This window comes from Ciconia boyciana, chromosome 10 (assembly GCF_034638445.1).
Source record: "Ciconia boyciana chromosome 10, ASM3463844v1, whole genome shotgun sequence".
Classification (NCBI taxonomy): domain Eukaryota; kingdom Metazoa; phylum Chordata; class Aves; order Ciconiiformes; family Ciconiidae; genus Ciconia; species Ciconia boyciana.
The window spans coordinates 23,315,536-23,331,647 of NC_132943.1; the positions used below are offsets into that span (position 1 = coordinate 23,315,536).

Below are 16,112 nucleotides of genomic sequence, written 5' to 3' on the forward strand. Positions count from 1 at the left end.
GCATGCGAGATGGAGAAATTCAAATGTAGTAGCAGATCTATTAACGGCCTTTTGACTGTGGTGGAGGAGCAGAACACCAAGGAGGAAAATATATTATTAAAAGCTTAGAGTTGGAAACAGAGAAGAGTCTTCACAGAATGCATTCTAAAAATTTTGCCCTTGGTAGTATTCTTATAAGCTGTCTTTCAAAATTTTAGATAGTGTGGGTCCCTGTGTGGTATTTGGCTGTTCTTTAAGGGGAGTTAATGTGGAGCAGCTATAAGAAATGCAGTAGATAAGTCTATAATAATTTTAAGGTAAAAAAAATACTTAATAATCACCAGTTGCCATCTACGTTTATTTTGTGAGCCCTGTCTATCAAATGTCACAGTAGCTGAAGCTGAGCAAAACCATGGTCTTCTATATTTCCTCAAGTGATGAATAACTCCTGGCCTGAAAATTCTATAATTGATTTGATGTTTGAGAGTTAATGTTGATCAAGTATCAAATGGTTTTGGTTATATGGTTCAAAGTGGCAGTTTCCCAGGTAGCAGCTTTGAAGAAGCCAACTACAGATGTGGCTCATTCTTCTCTTGGATGTTTTCCTACAGACTAGGTAGCTTATGTTCCTGTCTGTAAATAGGCTTCCTCATAGGAATCAACCAGAAAAGGTCTTCTACCAACCTCGGGTTTCAGTTTTTAAAAGAATGAAAAAACTTCAGCATTTGCATGGATAAGGTTTTTAAGCAAGTTTACTGTAGGCAGTAAAGAGTTCAGAGTTTAGTGGTTTGGGTCAGTGTGCTACTGCTGGTTGCCATTTAGAAGTTTGTTTCTGTAATGGGGAACAGACAGTTATGAAGCCGTGCATTTTGAAGGATAAAATGCAAATCTGTTCATCAGGAACAATCAAACTTGAAGAAGCCTGGGAAAAAAAAAAGAAAAAAGGAAAAAAAAGGAAAAAGAAATCTAAGCATCTAATAGTTTGAGAAGGGTAGGTATATTCAGGCTACCTTGTCAGATATTGGGATGAGACTACGGTGGCTTGGCAGCTACTCCCTTCTTATTAGCCAGCTGGATTACAGCAGCAGTCCATCCAAGGAATTCTTACAACCAGATATCTAGCTTCTCTGCCAGCTCACATTTGTTTTGAAAGCAATTAACTGCAAGGAACTTGATTGCATCCAGCCAGTAATTTCCTTTGGACTCAGAGATAATAACAGAAACAGAACCAGAACTGGTCCTCTGATGCTATACACAATGTAATTTAATGCAATTCTTTTAGCCTTCATCTATATGAATATTAGGCAAATGAGTTTAAAACTTTTTTCTTTTTTCTTTTTTTTTTTTCTTTTTAAATCACAAAGCTACTGTGGCCCCCAAAAGTGATCCTTGGTCTGATTATAGTGTATGAGTTTTTACTGGAGGTTGCACAGATTTTCATTATAGCTGCAGCATTTATATTGTAATTAGGGCTGTGTCAGTGTTTTTATTATGGCCTTGCTTCAACAAATTACTCCAGGCTGAAACTTGATGTACAGGAGCAAAATTTACTCTTTGCAATGCACAGGAAATAGGCTATGTTTGTCTGTGTGGCAGTAGCACGCTCTCCTCTCTTTTTTCTTTCTCATTGTGTTGGGTATTTTTCTTGTAAATCTCAGTTTGGGTGCAATTCATTTTAAAATTGGCAATAATGTAAAGAAGGACAAGTACAGAAACAGCTTTTCCTATGTGAGTCCTAGGAAAAAAAACAGTAAACATAAATGCTTAGCTGTACCAAGAGGTCAAAGTAAAGGCATTCATAAAAGAATGTTAGGGGTGGAGGGGAGAGAGATCAGAGAGGAAGCTTCCTAATGAACATAAAAATTCTTGGTCTCTGCTACTTTATTCCTCAGGTTGGACCTCCCAGCAAGATGACTTTTTGATCTAGAAGTCTATGTGGTCCATCTAGCTTTTCCTTCCCCATCATCAGCTTGATACCGGGGTCATATGAGCATATAGCTATTTACAGTGCACTTCTTTTGCACTTCTACAGTGCACTTCTGGCTGGTGTCTAGTACAAAAAGAGGTTATTTTCTTTCAAACTATCTCTTCCCCACAAGTAGAACAAATGACTGCTTCCCACCTTCTTCATGAAATTGTTCTCCCGAGGGAGAAATGCTTCTCGCCTTTTGCTCCTCCTCCAAAATCCAAGAAAACTCTGTCCCTTCCAGCTATTCCTGCCTGATAAAAAGGCAAAGGGAAGGTGCTTGGGAGGATGAACCTTTTCCAACAGACAGTGCTTGTCACTATAGTTCTGGAATAAATCTAATGCTGCTCTTCAAGTTTGATACGGTTAGATACCTTGAGTTAGATACGGTTACCCTGATACCTTGAGTTTGATACGGTTAGATAACTGGCCCTTTACACCACTTCTGTCAGTGAAGAGACGACATCCTCCAGGGGATGATTCACAACATTGCTGGAACCTTAAGGCAAATAACCTTATACCTTTGATTTTCCTTTTGCTTAGAATTTGTTCATTTTATATGTCATCAGAAAGGTAGGGTAATTGAAAAAATGGATGATAATTCTACTTTTTATGCAAAAAATACACCGACAATTATTTCCTCAATTAAGAGTATTTCCTTCTGCTTTTTAACATTTTTCTTTTTAATATTTTAAAAGCAGATTGTATTTCTGATGTAAAATTGTGGAAATAATTAAAGGTTACTGCCTGTATTCTTCCTTCCCACTCTGTCAATGTATCTGCAGGACACAGGGTCAGTAGAAAACTGATGAGGCCAGCAGGAGATTTGAGGCTAATGTGATGTTATGCTCCTAATATCCTCTTCCTAATCATGTACTTAGGAAAACAAGTTAAGCACAAGAAAATATATGCACAAAGGTATATATGTTTTACTTATATTTGACTAAGACCAGTTTCCTTAGCTATTTATTTACATAGTGTTAAAAAAAAACCTCTCCAATAAAGAAAATTATTCTTTTATCACTTAAGGAGAACAAACAGCAGGAGTTTAATACACAATCAGATAACAGATAAGTTTACAAAGCCATTCTGCAATTAGAGATGCTTAGGTTTGAATGTGACCTCTTTCCCCTCCTCCCTGCACCTCTGGTAGATACATTCGTACTTGCAGCTTGTTGCCATTTAGTATTGTGGCTATGATGGTTTGCTCCAGGAAGAAAAAGCTTCACAGTTATGTTAGCTATAATGTCTAGCCATCGCTTTGTTAGTTACATCTCCATGAAGTAAAGCAACTGTTAAAATATTTGCTTCATTTGTAGACTGAGGGGTGCTCCCATCTCTAAATGATTTACATTATTTACAACAGCATTTTTCTCTACAGTGAAGTAAGAGGTTGAATTCTGGTTTGAAACAGAAACAACAATTAGAAAAAACGGTAGTACATTAGGCCACTTACATGCATTCCTACTCCTTTGAGGATCTGGCTTGTTAGCAAAGCGTAATGTTCTTGAATATAGTGATTGCTTAAAAAAAAAAGCCAGAAAGAACCCAGCACCTAATCTAAGATCTGAAAATGGAAAATTTAATTGAATGGAACTTTGAAGAAATTCACACGATCTCCATGCTGCCCACTGGAAATAATACCCACTGTAACAATTTTTCTTTCATAGCTTCTTATTTGTGTTCTCCTTCTTTCATTTCTTCATATGTACATCAAGCAAACTACCATCTCTGGGAATGTAGGATGTAAAATGTAAGTGGGACTGTCAGCAAAACTTTCTATGTTCCCACTATTTTATTTCCTAGCTGACAGAACAGTTTGCAGTTTTATTTAGTTACAATTCAAATAAACCATTACAGAATAGTTTTCCAGAACTCATCAAGTAGCCAAAAGTAAATAAGGAAAATGAATAAAAATAGACATAAAAAAATTAGGATCTTTAAATGTGACTCGCAACTATCAGTGAAGCTGTACTCATAGCTAACACTCTTCTCCTCCTTCCTCTTTGTTAGAGGCTTTCCATGCAATAATTCTTCTGATGATATAATAGCTCTTGGATATGAAAACATTCTCTTTACTGAATGAAAGCTGACTAGCTTCTAATGTAGAAGCATACATAAACAGGATTCCATGAGTATATGAAGATATGATTAAAGAAAAAAAGACGTGCTACATCTTCACATTAACCTTCAACATTATAGGTGAACAGTGTTTCCTGCCAAGTCACAGTACCATTCTGTTGGTGCTTGACATAATATTTATCATTGTTTTGGAATGTGTAAGCATGTGATTCCTACTTTCTACATGGCAACCAACACAGAAACAATCTGTCAAGGACTGTCATTGAGGATCAATGCTAAATGTTACTCAGCAGGATGCAGACTGTATCTCGGTGGGTGTCCTCCTACTATGCTTTGATTATGTTTGTTGTAAAGAAAAGCCTAGTTGTGCTTACAGCATTCATATTTCATCCCCTCTGTGGAAGACATATTACAGCCTCTTGATTTGTCCCTGTTTCAACAAGATGTGTTGTTTAAAAACATATACACAGCATTTTCAAAGATTCCTTCAGTATAATCTGATTATAAAGGGGTTATGTGACAGTTTGTCTCTACTGCTTATTGTGTGGCTTAAATCTCTGAGGACAAGCTGACTGAACATCCATACAATTTAGAGTCTGATGGCAGCTGTGGTTCAAAAATGTTGTTTTGGGCCAGATCTAGGGTCATCTGAGGAGGCACTTCGGCATACATCAAGGTAACAGAAGGATTTTATACTAATTATTACTTCTCATAACTTCATTAGACGACAATACTATAGGCTGGGTGTGTAGGGGGAAGATTTAATTAAACTGAGTGGTAGTTTATTAACTTAGAGTGAGAAGGGAAGGGAAAAGAGGGAGAATTTTTTTTATACTTTACAGTGTGAGTGGGGAGTAGTAAGCCTACAGATAAATTTTCATCTCTGAGCATTGATAAATAGATAGGGTTATATGTTAAAGATGATAAGATAAAGATGATATATTAAAGATGGAAAGATAAAACAGATATTACTGGACAACAAGCTGACCTATTGCTTTTATTAAAAGGATATTTCAAGAAAAAATATTTATTTCAGAGAGTGTCTGTGTTTTCCACATGACAAAAATGCTCACCCATGACCTCCCATTGCCTCTTAATGTTTGCTGTCTTCAATACAGTTTTATAACACTGGTGCTCTACTAACAAACTTCCAGGCATGAACGAATACATACTAGAAGACCTTACCATGTGGATGGAGCTGACAAGTACTCTCTAGATGACGATCTGGTAAATCTAGAAGTTCTAGATGAGGTACTGTACTGTCTGAGTAGCAGTTTCTGACAATTGTGCCTCGCATTTTGCCTGTTTCTGTTTTTTAGGCTTCTTTTAACAGAATGAGAAGTGTTCCTTCTTGCAGGCTTTTGTCTCACCATAGCAGAGGAATTGTCACATGACTGATCTGCTATCATCACTGTGTTAATATTCTATATAGTGACATAAAAGCAGTAGTAATGAATCCTGTTATGTGGAAGAATTTAATTATGAGTGATGCTAGTTTAAATTATTTTGTGAGTTTCCTAAAATGTGAAGTTTAGTCATGAAGATCTAGATTTAAGGGACTTTTTTCCTAAAATAGATGAATTTATATGGAGTAATATGGTATCTACAGCTTCTGGATAAAAAGTGCTAAAACAATATCAGTTGCATATTTCGCTATATCACCTATATGCAGAGTATCTGTAAATTTTTGTTTTGATGATCCTTAAATTGCATGCCAGCAAGACAAAGACATAATACTAAATTATGCTAGTGTCCTGTTTAAAAGAGTCTCTTACTACCCCTTAAAATTTAATCCTTGAAAAATTATTATCCTTGTTTCATGGTCAAATAAAAAATTAAATGGAAATATACTATGAAGTGCAGCAATAATATGCATGGCCATTTTCTCTTCAGAAGGTTTGCTTCTCAGGCTGGTATAACAAAATATGTACTAATCTGGAAATAGGAGTTCCCATTTAACTTAGTTTTATGGCATTAGCAAGAATTTTGAAAGTATTTGTTTGGTTTTGTGGTGTTTGCATTTGAAAAATAATTAGTAACACTTACAAGTATTTCTTAATCTGCGTTCTCAGTGTATTTACAAAAATCTTCCTAACTGGGAAAATACTGTTTAACTATCAAACTTTTTGTCATCTTCTCAGGATACAATTATCCATCAGCTGCAGAAACGCTATTCTGACTTACAAATTTATACTTATGTTGGAGACATTTTAATAGCCTTAAACCCCTTCCAGAATCTCAGCATTTATTCTCCCCAGGTAAGAGAGATTCCAAGCTGCGGACAGTACTCACTTTACATTTTATATTAACACCACTGGCTAAAATACTTAAGTGATGTTGGAAGCTAGGAGCACAGACTAAACCCCAGCCTTTTCTCCTTCCAGAAAAGTGTGGCTACAATTCCCCACCACCACCACCACCCCCCAGTCTCATTTGATTTCATTGCTTTCTGCTTGGTGGCACAAATTCCACAGGAGGGATGAAGATTACCCCAGCCACAGCCGTGCCTGTTGTCTGGCATTTAGGGCTTTCTTCTGGGAAACAGAAGATGATTATATGAACCTCCTCATGCTGAGGTTGTTGCTTCCTGAAGAATTGCTCTGACTATTGGGTTATTACATATCCTGTGCCATCAGCCGCTGCTTAAAAGAAACAAGTGAATCAAATGCTGTAAAGATAGAGGCAGCTTAATTCCCTACAAATATGAAGAGAGGTGGAGCCATAAATCTTAGTCTCCATGGGTGCCTAAATCAGGGTTGCAGGTAGAGGGGCCAGATTTCAGATTCTTTGAAGTTTCTTTGAAGTTTCTTTTGTATAGGTTGGGTATTTCCTTGGCTGAATGGTTGTCTTTGAAATTCTGTTCCTTGTGATACAGTTCTCTTCACTGTCTTGTGAGGGAAATGTCAGAGTGCACTTTAGGTGTTGTAATTTGTATTCTGGAAGTTGCGCAGTGCCAAGAATTACCACCCTTCTTCCAGGTGATTCAGTGGAAATTCTGTGGTAAAACAGGCAACTGCCTTCTGTTGAACAGGCAGAAGACAGTCACTATCCTCTTTTCAGTTCTTAATTACATAGCTAAGTTGCATATTTTGACTATTGTGTGTTCTTTTTTAAATTTAGTTCTCCAAGCTTTACCATGGTGTGAAGCGTTCATCAAATCCCCCCCACATATTTGCCTCTGCAGACGCTGCCTACCAAAGTATGGTTACATTCAGCAAAGATCAGGTAAGAATCTGTTCATTTTGTTTTAGATTTCATATTAATTGTACTGCCACTATGCTACATGACTATGGCTAATGTTCTGTTATGTTGTACTTTGGGAAATTTTTTCTTTAAGCCTTTTAAATCAGGAAAACGAGAGTAGAAATCTAGGCAGGTTTGGGAATTCTGAAGAGGACACAGTGGCATAAAAGAGACTAAAATGTCAAATAAGATTATAGGGTTACCTGACCAATATAGTTTCCTGGACACCCATAAAGTCCTGGCAGTTGACACCAGCTAGAGGGTGTTGCTGCACACTCATGTTCTAGCCTGTCTTGCACTAGGTATTGTAATAATTTACACCTGTGTAAAATAGGAAGGTCTCGATGCCATAGCAGATTAACAGAGTTTGAACCACTTTTCCATTGCATAAAGACACTATCAAGCAATGGATAATCAATTCCTTTAACTACAAGTCACAAAACCTAGGAACCATTAACTAATTTTTTTAGTAAAATATATTAAGGATAGGTCTAATATAAATGTAATAAGGACACAAATCCAATTATATAGCAGCGATTTTAATGAGAATGAAGTACCATGCTGTAGAAGCTAGATTTCTTTTTATTACATTCTTAAGATTGTAACTTTGTACTCTTTCTTATTTGATGTGCTGTATGTACATGAATACTGAGGACTAATAATTATTTATATTTATAAAATCCTCCTGATTTTACCCTGCATATCACACAATAATTCATAGAAAATGCTTTTTTAAAATCACAAAAGCAGAATAAAATAATAAAAATCCTGCAATCAGAAAACACCAAGCAAAGACGACAAATAAAAGGGACATTGAAGATGAAGAAAAAAGGAGTTCTACTGAGTATGTGGAAGTACACTGGCCTGAGAGGTGGCTAGCACTTCTTTAATGGCTTATATGCTCTTTGATGGAGGCATTAAAGAAAACAAATACTCATGTAGAGTAAGTTATGTGAGAACTTGTTATCTGGGGAAAAAAATTAGTTTCGACATCAGCCTGGCAGGCTAACTTTATACATCTTTAATATTATACGTTTCATACCCATTTAAGAAGTAATTTGCATTTAGATCTAAATCAGTTTCCTATTTTCTGTTTGCAATGATTACAGGACCATGTTTATCTCCAGTACCTGGCCAATGTTATGTTGGTTCTTCAGATAAAGGTGCATTAGATAAACACTGTAGCCAGATCAAAAATGTATTGATTCTGTTTGTTTTATCCATTGAGCTTTCCCTTGTATTCTCCTGTGAAGCCTGAAAACTGACTCCAGTTCTAACATTTCTCCTGAAGCTAAAGTCAAGTTCTGGCCAATTCTACAAGAGTTTTATGAGTTCTACAAGAACTCATGGGCTTTTATGGTATAAACTGTTGTACATGACATCTCTAGTCACACAAAGACAATTAAGTTGGGTATCGTAACCCTGTAAATCCATCATTGGGTTATCTGTTTCCAAGAAGAACAAAAATACCCAATAAGCAGTAAATAAATGAGCTGCAAATGTCATATTGCACACCTTATTTAGAGTCAATCCCTGCACCTGTTGTCAGACACCACAAGACACCACCAGAGACTGCTACATCTTTCAAACCTTTTCACAAAGGTCAGTTCTATATGAAGTATCATTGCATCAAGTATTTTAGGACCTTGTATCTTCTCCCAGCTAAGAGTCTTGTATGTTCACAGTGTGGTGCAAATAATTTTCAGGTGTTTGCATAAAACCACATGAATCTATGCAACTGCTCATTGTTAACATTTTAATTATATGTCAGTTGATACTGTACCTTAAGTAGACTAATATTTGTACTGGTGATCTATAGAACACATGAAAAAAAAGGGAAAATAATACATGCTCTTAGAATTCTTATTTGCTATGACCTGAAGTGTTCATGCTTCAGTGTTCAGGTCTGGCCAGTTCAGTGAACTGGCCTTCAAGGTGTACTGGCCTTCAGCTTCCATCTCATCCATGAAGTGTAACAGCAGAGAGGAGGATACCAAATTATTTAGACCATTCTAGCTAATCCCTGAGTCTGGAAGCCATTTGGAGAGCCTATAAAATACTATGTGTTAAGGACTGCTGACTGAGGAAGAAGATGGATATGTTCTCCTAGAATCATCCAATGAACATGCATATTTTTCTGAAATGTTTAGATGCTAGTTTGCTGTTCTAGCTTGAATATCAGCATCACCTACAGAATAACCTCTCTACACAGCAGCAATTATTTAAGATTAGTTTTAAAGCCAGGAGCAGACTTTTGGTCAGTGTATTAAATACAACTGTACCCTGTGTTTCACGTTAATTCATATGAAGTCAATGCAGTGAGCTCAGATGCACTGCTGAATTATGTCACATCACCTGAGCTATGGCACTTTTCTGAGTTTTAAGCATTTGAAACAAGCTGCATATGTGCATAGCATGTGTTAGCCTGTAGACGTGGTCACTCGTTTATGTGTCTTCGCCCTTAGAAATTCACAGAATCACAGAATCGTTTAGGTTGGAAAAGACCTTTAAGATCATCAAGTCCAACCGTAAACCTAACACTACCAAGTCCACCACTGCACCATGTCCCTAAGCACCTCATCCAAACGTCTTTTAAATACCTCTGGGGATGGGGACTCCACCACTTCCCTGGGCAGCCTGTTCCAGTGCTTGATAAAAGTAAAATTTCCTAATATCCAATCTAAACCCCCCCTGGTGCAACTTGAGGCCATTTCCTCTCATTCTATCACTTGTTGCCTGGGAGAAGAGACCGACCCCCAGCTCCCTACCACCTCCTTTCAGGTAGTTGTAGAGAGCAATAAGGTCTCTACAAATTCAGTCACTGCTTCACATGTATGCACATTGCTATCAGGCATTGCGAGATCCGTTTTAGTAATCTAGGGAATAAATTATTACACTGAGCCTTTGCTGATCTTTCCTTTCAGAAGGGAGTTGACCCTTAAAGTATTTTGTAGTATTGGTACTAAACATTAAATAACAGATAGGAGCTGTAATAGCTGAAATCGACCACGTGGTGAGCTGTGTGCTTAACTGTTCTGTTTTGTGTGTTCAGTGCATTATCATCAGTGGGGAAAGTGGTGCTGGAAAGACAGAAAGTGCCCATCTGATCGTCCAACATTTGACCTTCTTGGGAAAGGTATTTCTTAGCCAATCATGTAAAACTACAAATAAATCCTCCTAACCCCACCCCCAATTTCCACTTTATTTAATCCTTAATACTTAAAGCTGTTTGTGTGAATTGTCCCACTTGAATTAGGGATGGAGTAATCATGCAGTGAGAGTATTGAATTAAGATACTAGACTATGACCCACACCAAGCCATTCAATTTTTTTTTAAAGAGAAGGTACCAGATCTGGAGTGTTCAGTGCCTGTAGTTTTCTACAATGTTTATCACATACACCGTTGTTTGTTTATACAATAAAGAATGACAGATCTTACTATGGCTCTAATCTTAGAAGCTCTTACACATTAAAATGTTATGAGTAATGCTATTAGTGCAAAATGATAGGAAAATCAAGTGTGTAAGGTTAACCTCAAGTAGATGTGTTTAGTTTTTGATAGTTTTGGTACTCTAATTAATTATATGACACCTCAGAGGCAGAAAAATTGCAGAGGAAGAGGAATCTGTTTTTTCCTTCCTGTGGGAGAGTTCCTCATTAATTTGTTGCCCCTGTTGTATAAGTAGAACGGTTGACGCAGTATCTAAGCCCATACAAGCATGAGAAAGGGATGTTATGCTTCTGTAGCAAGAGTTGGATTGTGGGTAAGCAATATATTCTTTTAATGATCCTTCTGATCTGTGTCTGTTCTGTCAAGGCCAATAACCGTGCTTTGCGTGAGAAAATTCTTCAGGTGAATCCTCTGGTTGAAGCATTTGGGAATGCCTGCACTGCCATCAATGACAACTCAAGTCGCTTTGGAAAATATCTGGAAATGATGTTTACGCCCACAGGAGCTGTAATGGGGGCAAAGATTTCCGAATATCTACTTGAAAAATCAAGGGTCATAAAACAGGCTGTGTAGGTATATTAATTGTCTGTCCTTTCCCATTTATTTATTTATTTTATGTTTGGATTCTGTTAATTCTCCAAAATGCTTTATTTTAAAGACTTCCATGTCTTCTGCTATAGCAGTGATGCTTTGTACAGTGCTGTGATGACAAGAATAGTCAGTTAGGTTCTTTTGGAGTGGAAGCCAGAGCTGCCCCATTCTTTGGAGAAATACTGTGGTTGGGTGGGTTTTCTGTGTTTCACAGTTGCTGATCCTACACCATTAAAACAAGTGGGAGATTTGCTACCTACTTCAGTGAACTCATGATAAGAACATCTACTTTTACATTGTACAAGATGCCACAAAAATAAACACGTGCTTTAAAAGGATACTTTTTTTTTTTCCAGGGGAGAGAAAAATTTCCACATATTTTATTATATTTATGCTGGTCTTTATCATCAGAAGAAACTTTCTGAATATAGACTTCCTGATAAAAAGCCTCCTAGGTAACTATCACTCACTTGTTCTAACTGCTTGTCGTAATTAGTTATTGATGAGCTCTTGCTTTCAGTATGATGCCTTAATATCTCTCTTAATCTTTCTCCATCCCTTAAGGATCTTTTTTAATCCTCCCAAGCAAAGAAGAGGATGGACAATAAGGCATTACATTATTTGTATTTGTTTGAGAACTTGAACTATTTAGAGGAGGAGGAAGAATCAAGCTTATTATTATGTAGATATTCTATCATACTTTCAAATCAGGAGAATCAAGAAATCTATGATTTCTTACTGTAATGCTTCAGTAAGAACCCAGAATATGCTTTGGAGTTGTGTTTTTTAATTGGTATTTGTACTTTGGGTGCATCTGAGCTGTATTGGGTGAGGGTTTGTGTGTGAAATGTTGGTAACAATATAATAGATACTAACAAAGAATAAGCAAAAGTTAGTGGAACAGAAAAAAACTTCTTATGAATTAGGACCAAAGTATATAATTGGAAGATATTGAAATAAATGTTCTTTCCAGTTACTGAGGTACTTGTATTGAAGTAACTGGAGGTTGTACTGGCATATCTGCTAGTATGGTGCTTTCTTTCTGCCACTCTATTTAGATATATTGATAATGAAACTGGAAGAGTAATGCATGATATTGTTACTAAAGATTCCTATGGAAGACAATTCGAAGCGATTCAACATTGCTTTAGAATTATAGGATTCACTGACGAGGTAAGACATCCAGTTGCTAAACCATTATTGACCTTCTTTATAAAAACCACCTCCAGTGCTGCCTGTGCCCAGGCTGACATTTGGTTTTGTGGATACACACCTGTGCCACAGAATCTCTTTCATGACAGAAGTGAACTGTGAAAGCATAACCACACACTCAGAAGCCAAGACCAGCCTGAGGTCTTAGTTGATACTCAGGCAAGTCCATTCACAATTCTGTATCGCACTGTTTTCTGTGTCAATAGGAGCTTACTGGAATTTGTAGAACTTGGTCTCAGAGCAAGCTCCAAGCTTTAATAGCCATCCTAGTGCCCACCTTTTTCTTTCATAGCCTAAATATGATCTATATATCTAATTGGATTCCTTTAAAAGTGCTTCTTGTCATCTTTTACAGGAAGTGTACTCAGTTTACAGAATTCTGACTGGAATCTTAAATACTGGAAATATTGAGTTTGCTGCCATTTCTTCACAACACCAAACAGATAAAAGTGAGGTTCCCAACCCTGAAGCCTTAGATAATGGTAAATACATTTTAACACTGTCAGTTCTGTAAATGCAATTTGACTGTATTTGTGAGAATATCTAACTCGTGGTAACAGTTGGGCAATGCTGGTGGTTTCCACTGCGTAATCACAATCTTTTTTCCGCTGTCTTCTAGCTGCAGCACTACTAAGTATTGGGTCAGAAGAACTTCAAGAAGCCTTAACCTCCCACTGTGTTGTAACACGAGGGGAGACTATTATCCGAACAAACACCGTGGACAAAGCAGCTGACGTGCGAGATGCCATGTCTAAAGCACTTTACGGCCGGCTCTTCAGCTGGATTGTAAATCGTATTAATACGCTGCTTCAGCCAGATAAAAATATATGGCAAGTTACACATCACTGAATCATGTGTATTTACTGTGCATATGTCTTTGATGGGTTCATCCATTTGTATATTTTTGATTTTGCAGAAAGGGTGCTGTGTTTATTTTGGCTAAGGCTTCAAAATGGCTTTCATGCTGTGATACTGAATTCTGTTTCCAGGACATTAACCCCAACATTTTCAAAGAGCTGAGTGGAATTTAGCTACTGAAGTCAATGGAAATTGGGTGGTTGAAGTGCTGTACAATTCTTTAAAAAGATGCTTCCTATGTGGTGAACATTAAAATCATACCAAAGCCTGGTAAATAATTGGAGTACACTGAAAAACTTTAGTATGTATTCACAGTCCTTACAGTCCTTCTGCTTTTGTAAGCTAGTAGTAAATACGGATCTCGGATTATTATTGTGCTGCTACTTGAGATGTAAGTGATGATTTTTTATTTTTTGTAATTACAGAAATGTTCACATTGTGCATCCTTATGATTTCATTGCCAGGTACTGATCTGGCTGCTTTGGTCTTTTTGAGCAGCTGTAGAGCAGCTGTCTTTTTGAGCAACTTTTAGTAATTACCCTTCTGACTGAGTGTAGCAAAAACATACTATTAAAGCTTGACACCTTTTGTCTACCTGGAGGAGCAGACAATAGATTTTATTTGGGATCTGCCTATTGAAACCACTTGTTTTAATACGGCTGCTAAGTGTCTGTTACTACATACTTATGATTCTCCTGCCTTCTTCATGGAAATTTGCAGGAAGCAAGCGGAAAACAAAAATGTTAATGATGCTGAACAAATGCACAAGTTGTCTTTGGTTCAAACACACGTTTTCTCCTCTCTTTTCAGCAGATTGAAACAATTATGCAATCTTAGTTACCGTGTTTATTTTTATTTTAACTTGGTGTTGCCCATCATGAATTTTGTTTGTATTTTCACATGCAGCAATGCTGAAAATGGGATGAACGTTGGGATACTAGACATATTCGGATTTGAGAACTTCGCAAAAAATTCCTTTGAACAGCTGTGCATAAATATTGCTAATGAACAGATCCAGTTTTATTTCAATCAACATATCTTTGCACTTGAGCAGGTAAATTCAACTCTGATGAGGTCTAGTTGAATCAGCTGTCCTGAACCATAGATCATATTCAGGAGTACATTATAAACAATAAAATGGGCATGTGATTTAAATGCAAGATAATGACATCTTTCAGTTGAAGTTTTGTAAATAATGTTGTTGGGGCCTACAGAGTATTGCTGTGCATCATAAATGTCCTAATGATGATGTTGCTTTTACTGGTTCAATATTAAAACTGTGCTGGTGATTTTGTAGATGGAATATCAGAGTGAGGGAATTGATGCTACTACAGTGGAGTATGAGGACAACCGTCCACTTCTAGATATGTTTCTCCAGAAACCCATGGGTCTCCTGTCTCTACTAGATGAAGAAAGTCGATTTCCTCAGGCAACAGACCTAACTTTAGTTGGTATGTGCAAACAAAAATTCTGGGAAATAACAAATATATTTTGAGAGGGCGGAATGACATCTTTGCTCAAGTTTTACTAGCCTAGTTGTCCTGCTGATGCTGTGCCATTTCATTTGACATTTTAAGTACATTTTTCATTGTGCTTCATAATTTTTCTCTACTTACGTGTTTTCTGTTCTTTTCATATTGCAAAACTTATGTATCAGATGTCAAGGGCTTATTGTCTTTCCAGTGTTACGAGGAAATAACGTGTGTCTTATCCCTGTATGTGAGGTACATCAAGCAGCATTTATCTCCATTTACTGAAGGGAAGGCTGAGACATGTAGAATCTTGTGTCTAGGACCACCCTGTGAGCAGCATTAGTGTTGAGAATAAAATTTAGATCTCCCAGGCTCCTAGGCCCATGTTTATCCAATTAGAAAATACTGCTTCACTCCAGATTATCTCATCATAAATAGAAAGTGTGTGTTATTTCTGGTGTGCCATCTGGCTGAATATTTCCCTTCCTTCATGCATATTTTACATATATTTTAACAAATCTTGGTGCCAAATTTAAAACGTGCAGTGCATGGCATGTTTAAAACTGTTGTCTTGCTTTTATTTACTAGAGCTACATTTTTCCCTGCGATATGAAACAGAGAGTTCCAGTTCCTTCAATGGAACGTGCAGCAGAGACTCAAACTGTTAGTCAGAGAAAAATAACAGCTGCCTGTTAAATTGCATGATATATGTACAAGATTTTTCACTTCTGCTAGGCTGAGTTGAAACTTGAATTTAGGTCACAGACAGAATGAATGCTATGGTTTCATTCCAGTCCTCATTTGTGTACTAAAGCTGTGTGCCTCCCTGTGGGTCCTATAAATCAGTTAATACTGAATATTGAACTTACACTTTCACAGAGGCACTTTCCTTGGTCCAGTGCCGATCAGTCTTACTGCTGATCTGTACACAGTACAGCAGGATCCCTCAAGGAGACAGCAAAGTGGGATATTCTGCCCTCTCCAGATGTGCCAGACAATCATTAATTCCACCACCACCACCCTGCCCCCTGAAACTCCAAACGTAGTTCTTTTTGCTTTAAATACAAGCTTGATTAATAGATTATTATACAAAATACAAAATATTAATAGATTAAAATATTAATATACAAAATATTAATAGATTCTAATGTTAGAAAAAGCATTTTGATAATATTTTCTGACCTATGCAACATGACAGGGAATTTTATCAATTGATTCTGGCCTCAGGTGTCTAACTGCTTGTTCAGATAAAGAAATA

At 37.0% G+C, this 16,112-nt stretch overlaps 1 protein-coding gene across 1 annotated transcript in view; it reads left to right on the forward strand.

The window, feature by feature from the left end:
• MYO3B (myosin IIIB) overlaps positions 1–16,112 on the forward strand; it is a 191,736-nt gene that overhangs the window by 73,456 nt on the left and 102,168 nt on the right. The window contains exons 10-20 of the mRNA XM_072874911.1: positions 5,182–5,278; positions 6,169–6,285; positions 7,148–7,252; positions 10,323–10,406; positions 11,088–11,290; positions 11,669–11,767; positions 12,371–12,485; positions 12,880–13,006; positions 13,144–13,354; positions 14,289–14,436; positions 14,680–14,833. Of these exons, the coding sequence (XP_072731012.1) occupies positions 5,182–5,278; positions 6,169–6,285; positions 7,148–7,252; positions 10,323–10,406; positions 11,088–11,290; positions 11,669–11,767; positions 12,371–12,485; positions 12,880–13,006; positions 13,144–13,354; positions 14,289–14,436; positions 14,680–14,833 (1,460 nt within the window). The remainder of the gene's footprint in view (positions 1–5,181; positions 5,279–6,168; positions 6,286–7,147; positions 7,253–10,322; positions 10,407–11,087; positions 11,291–11,668; positions 11,768–12,370; positions 12,486–12,879; positions 13,007–13,143; positions 13,355–14,288; positions 14,437–14,679; positions 14,834–16,112) is intronic.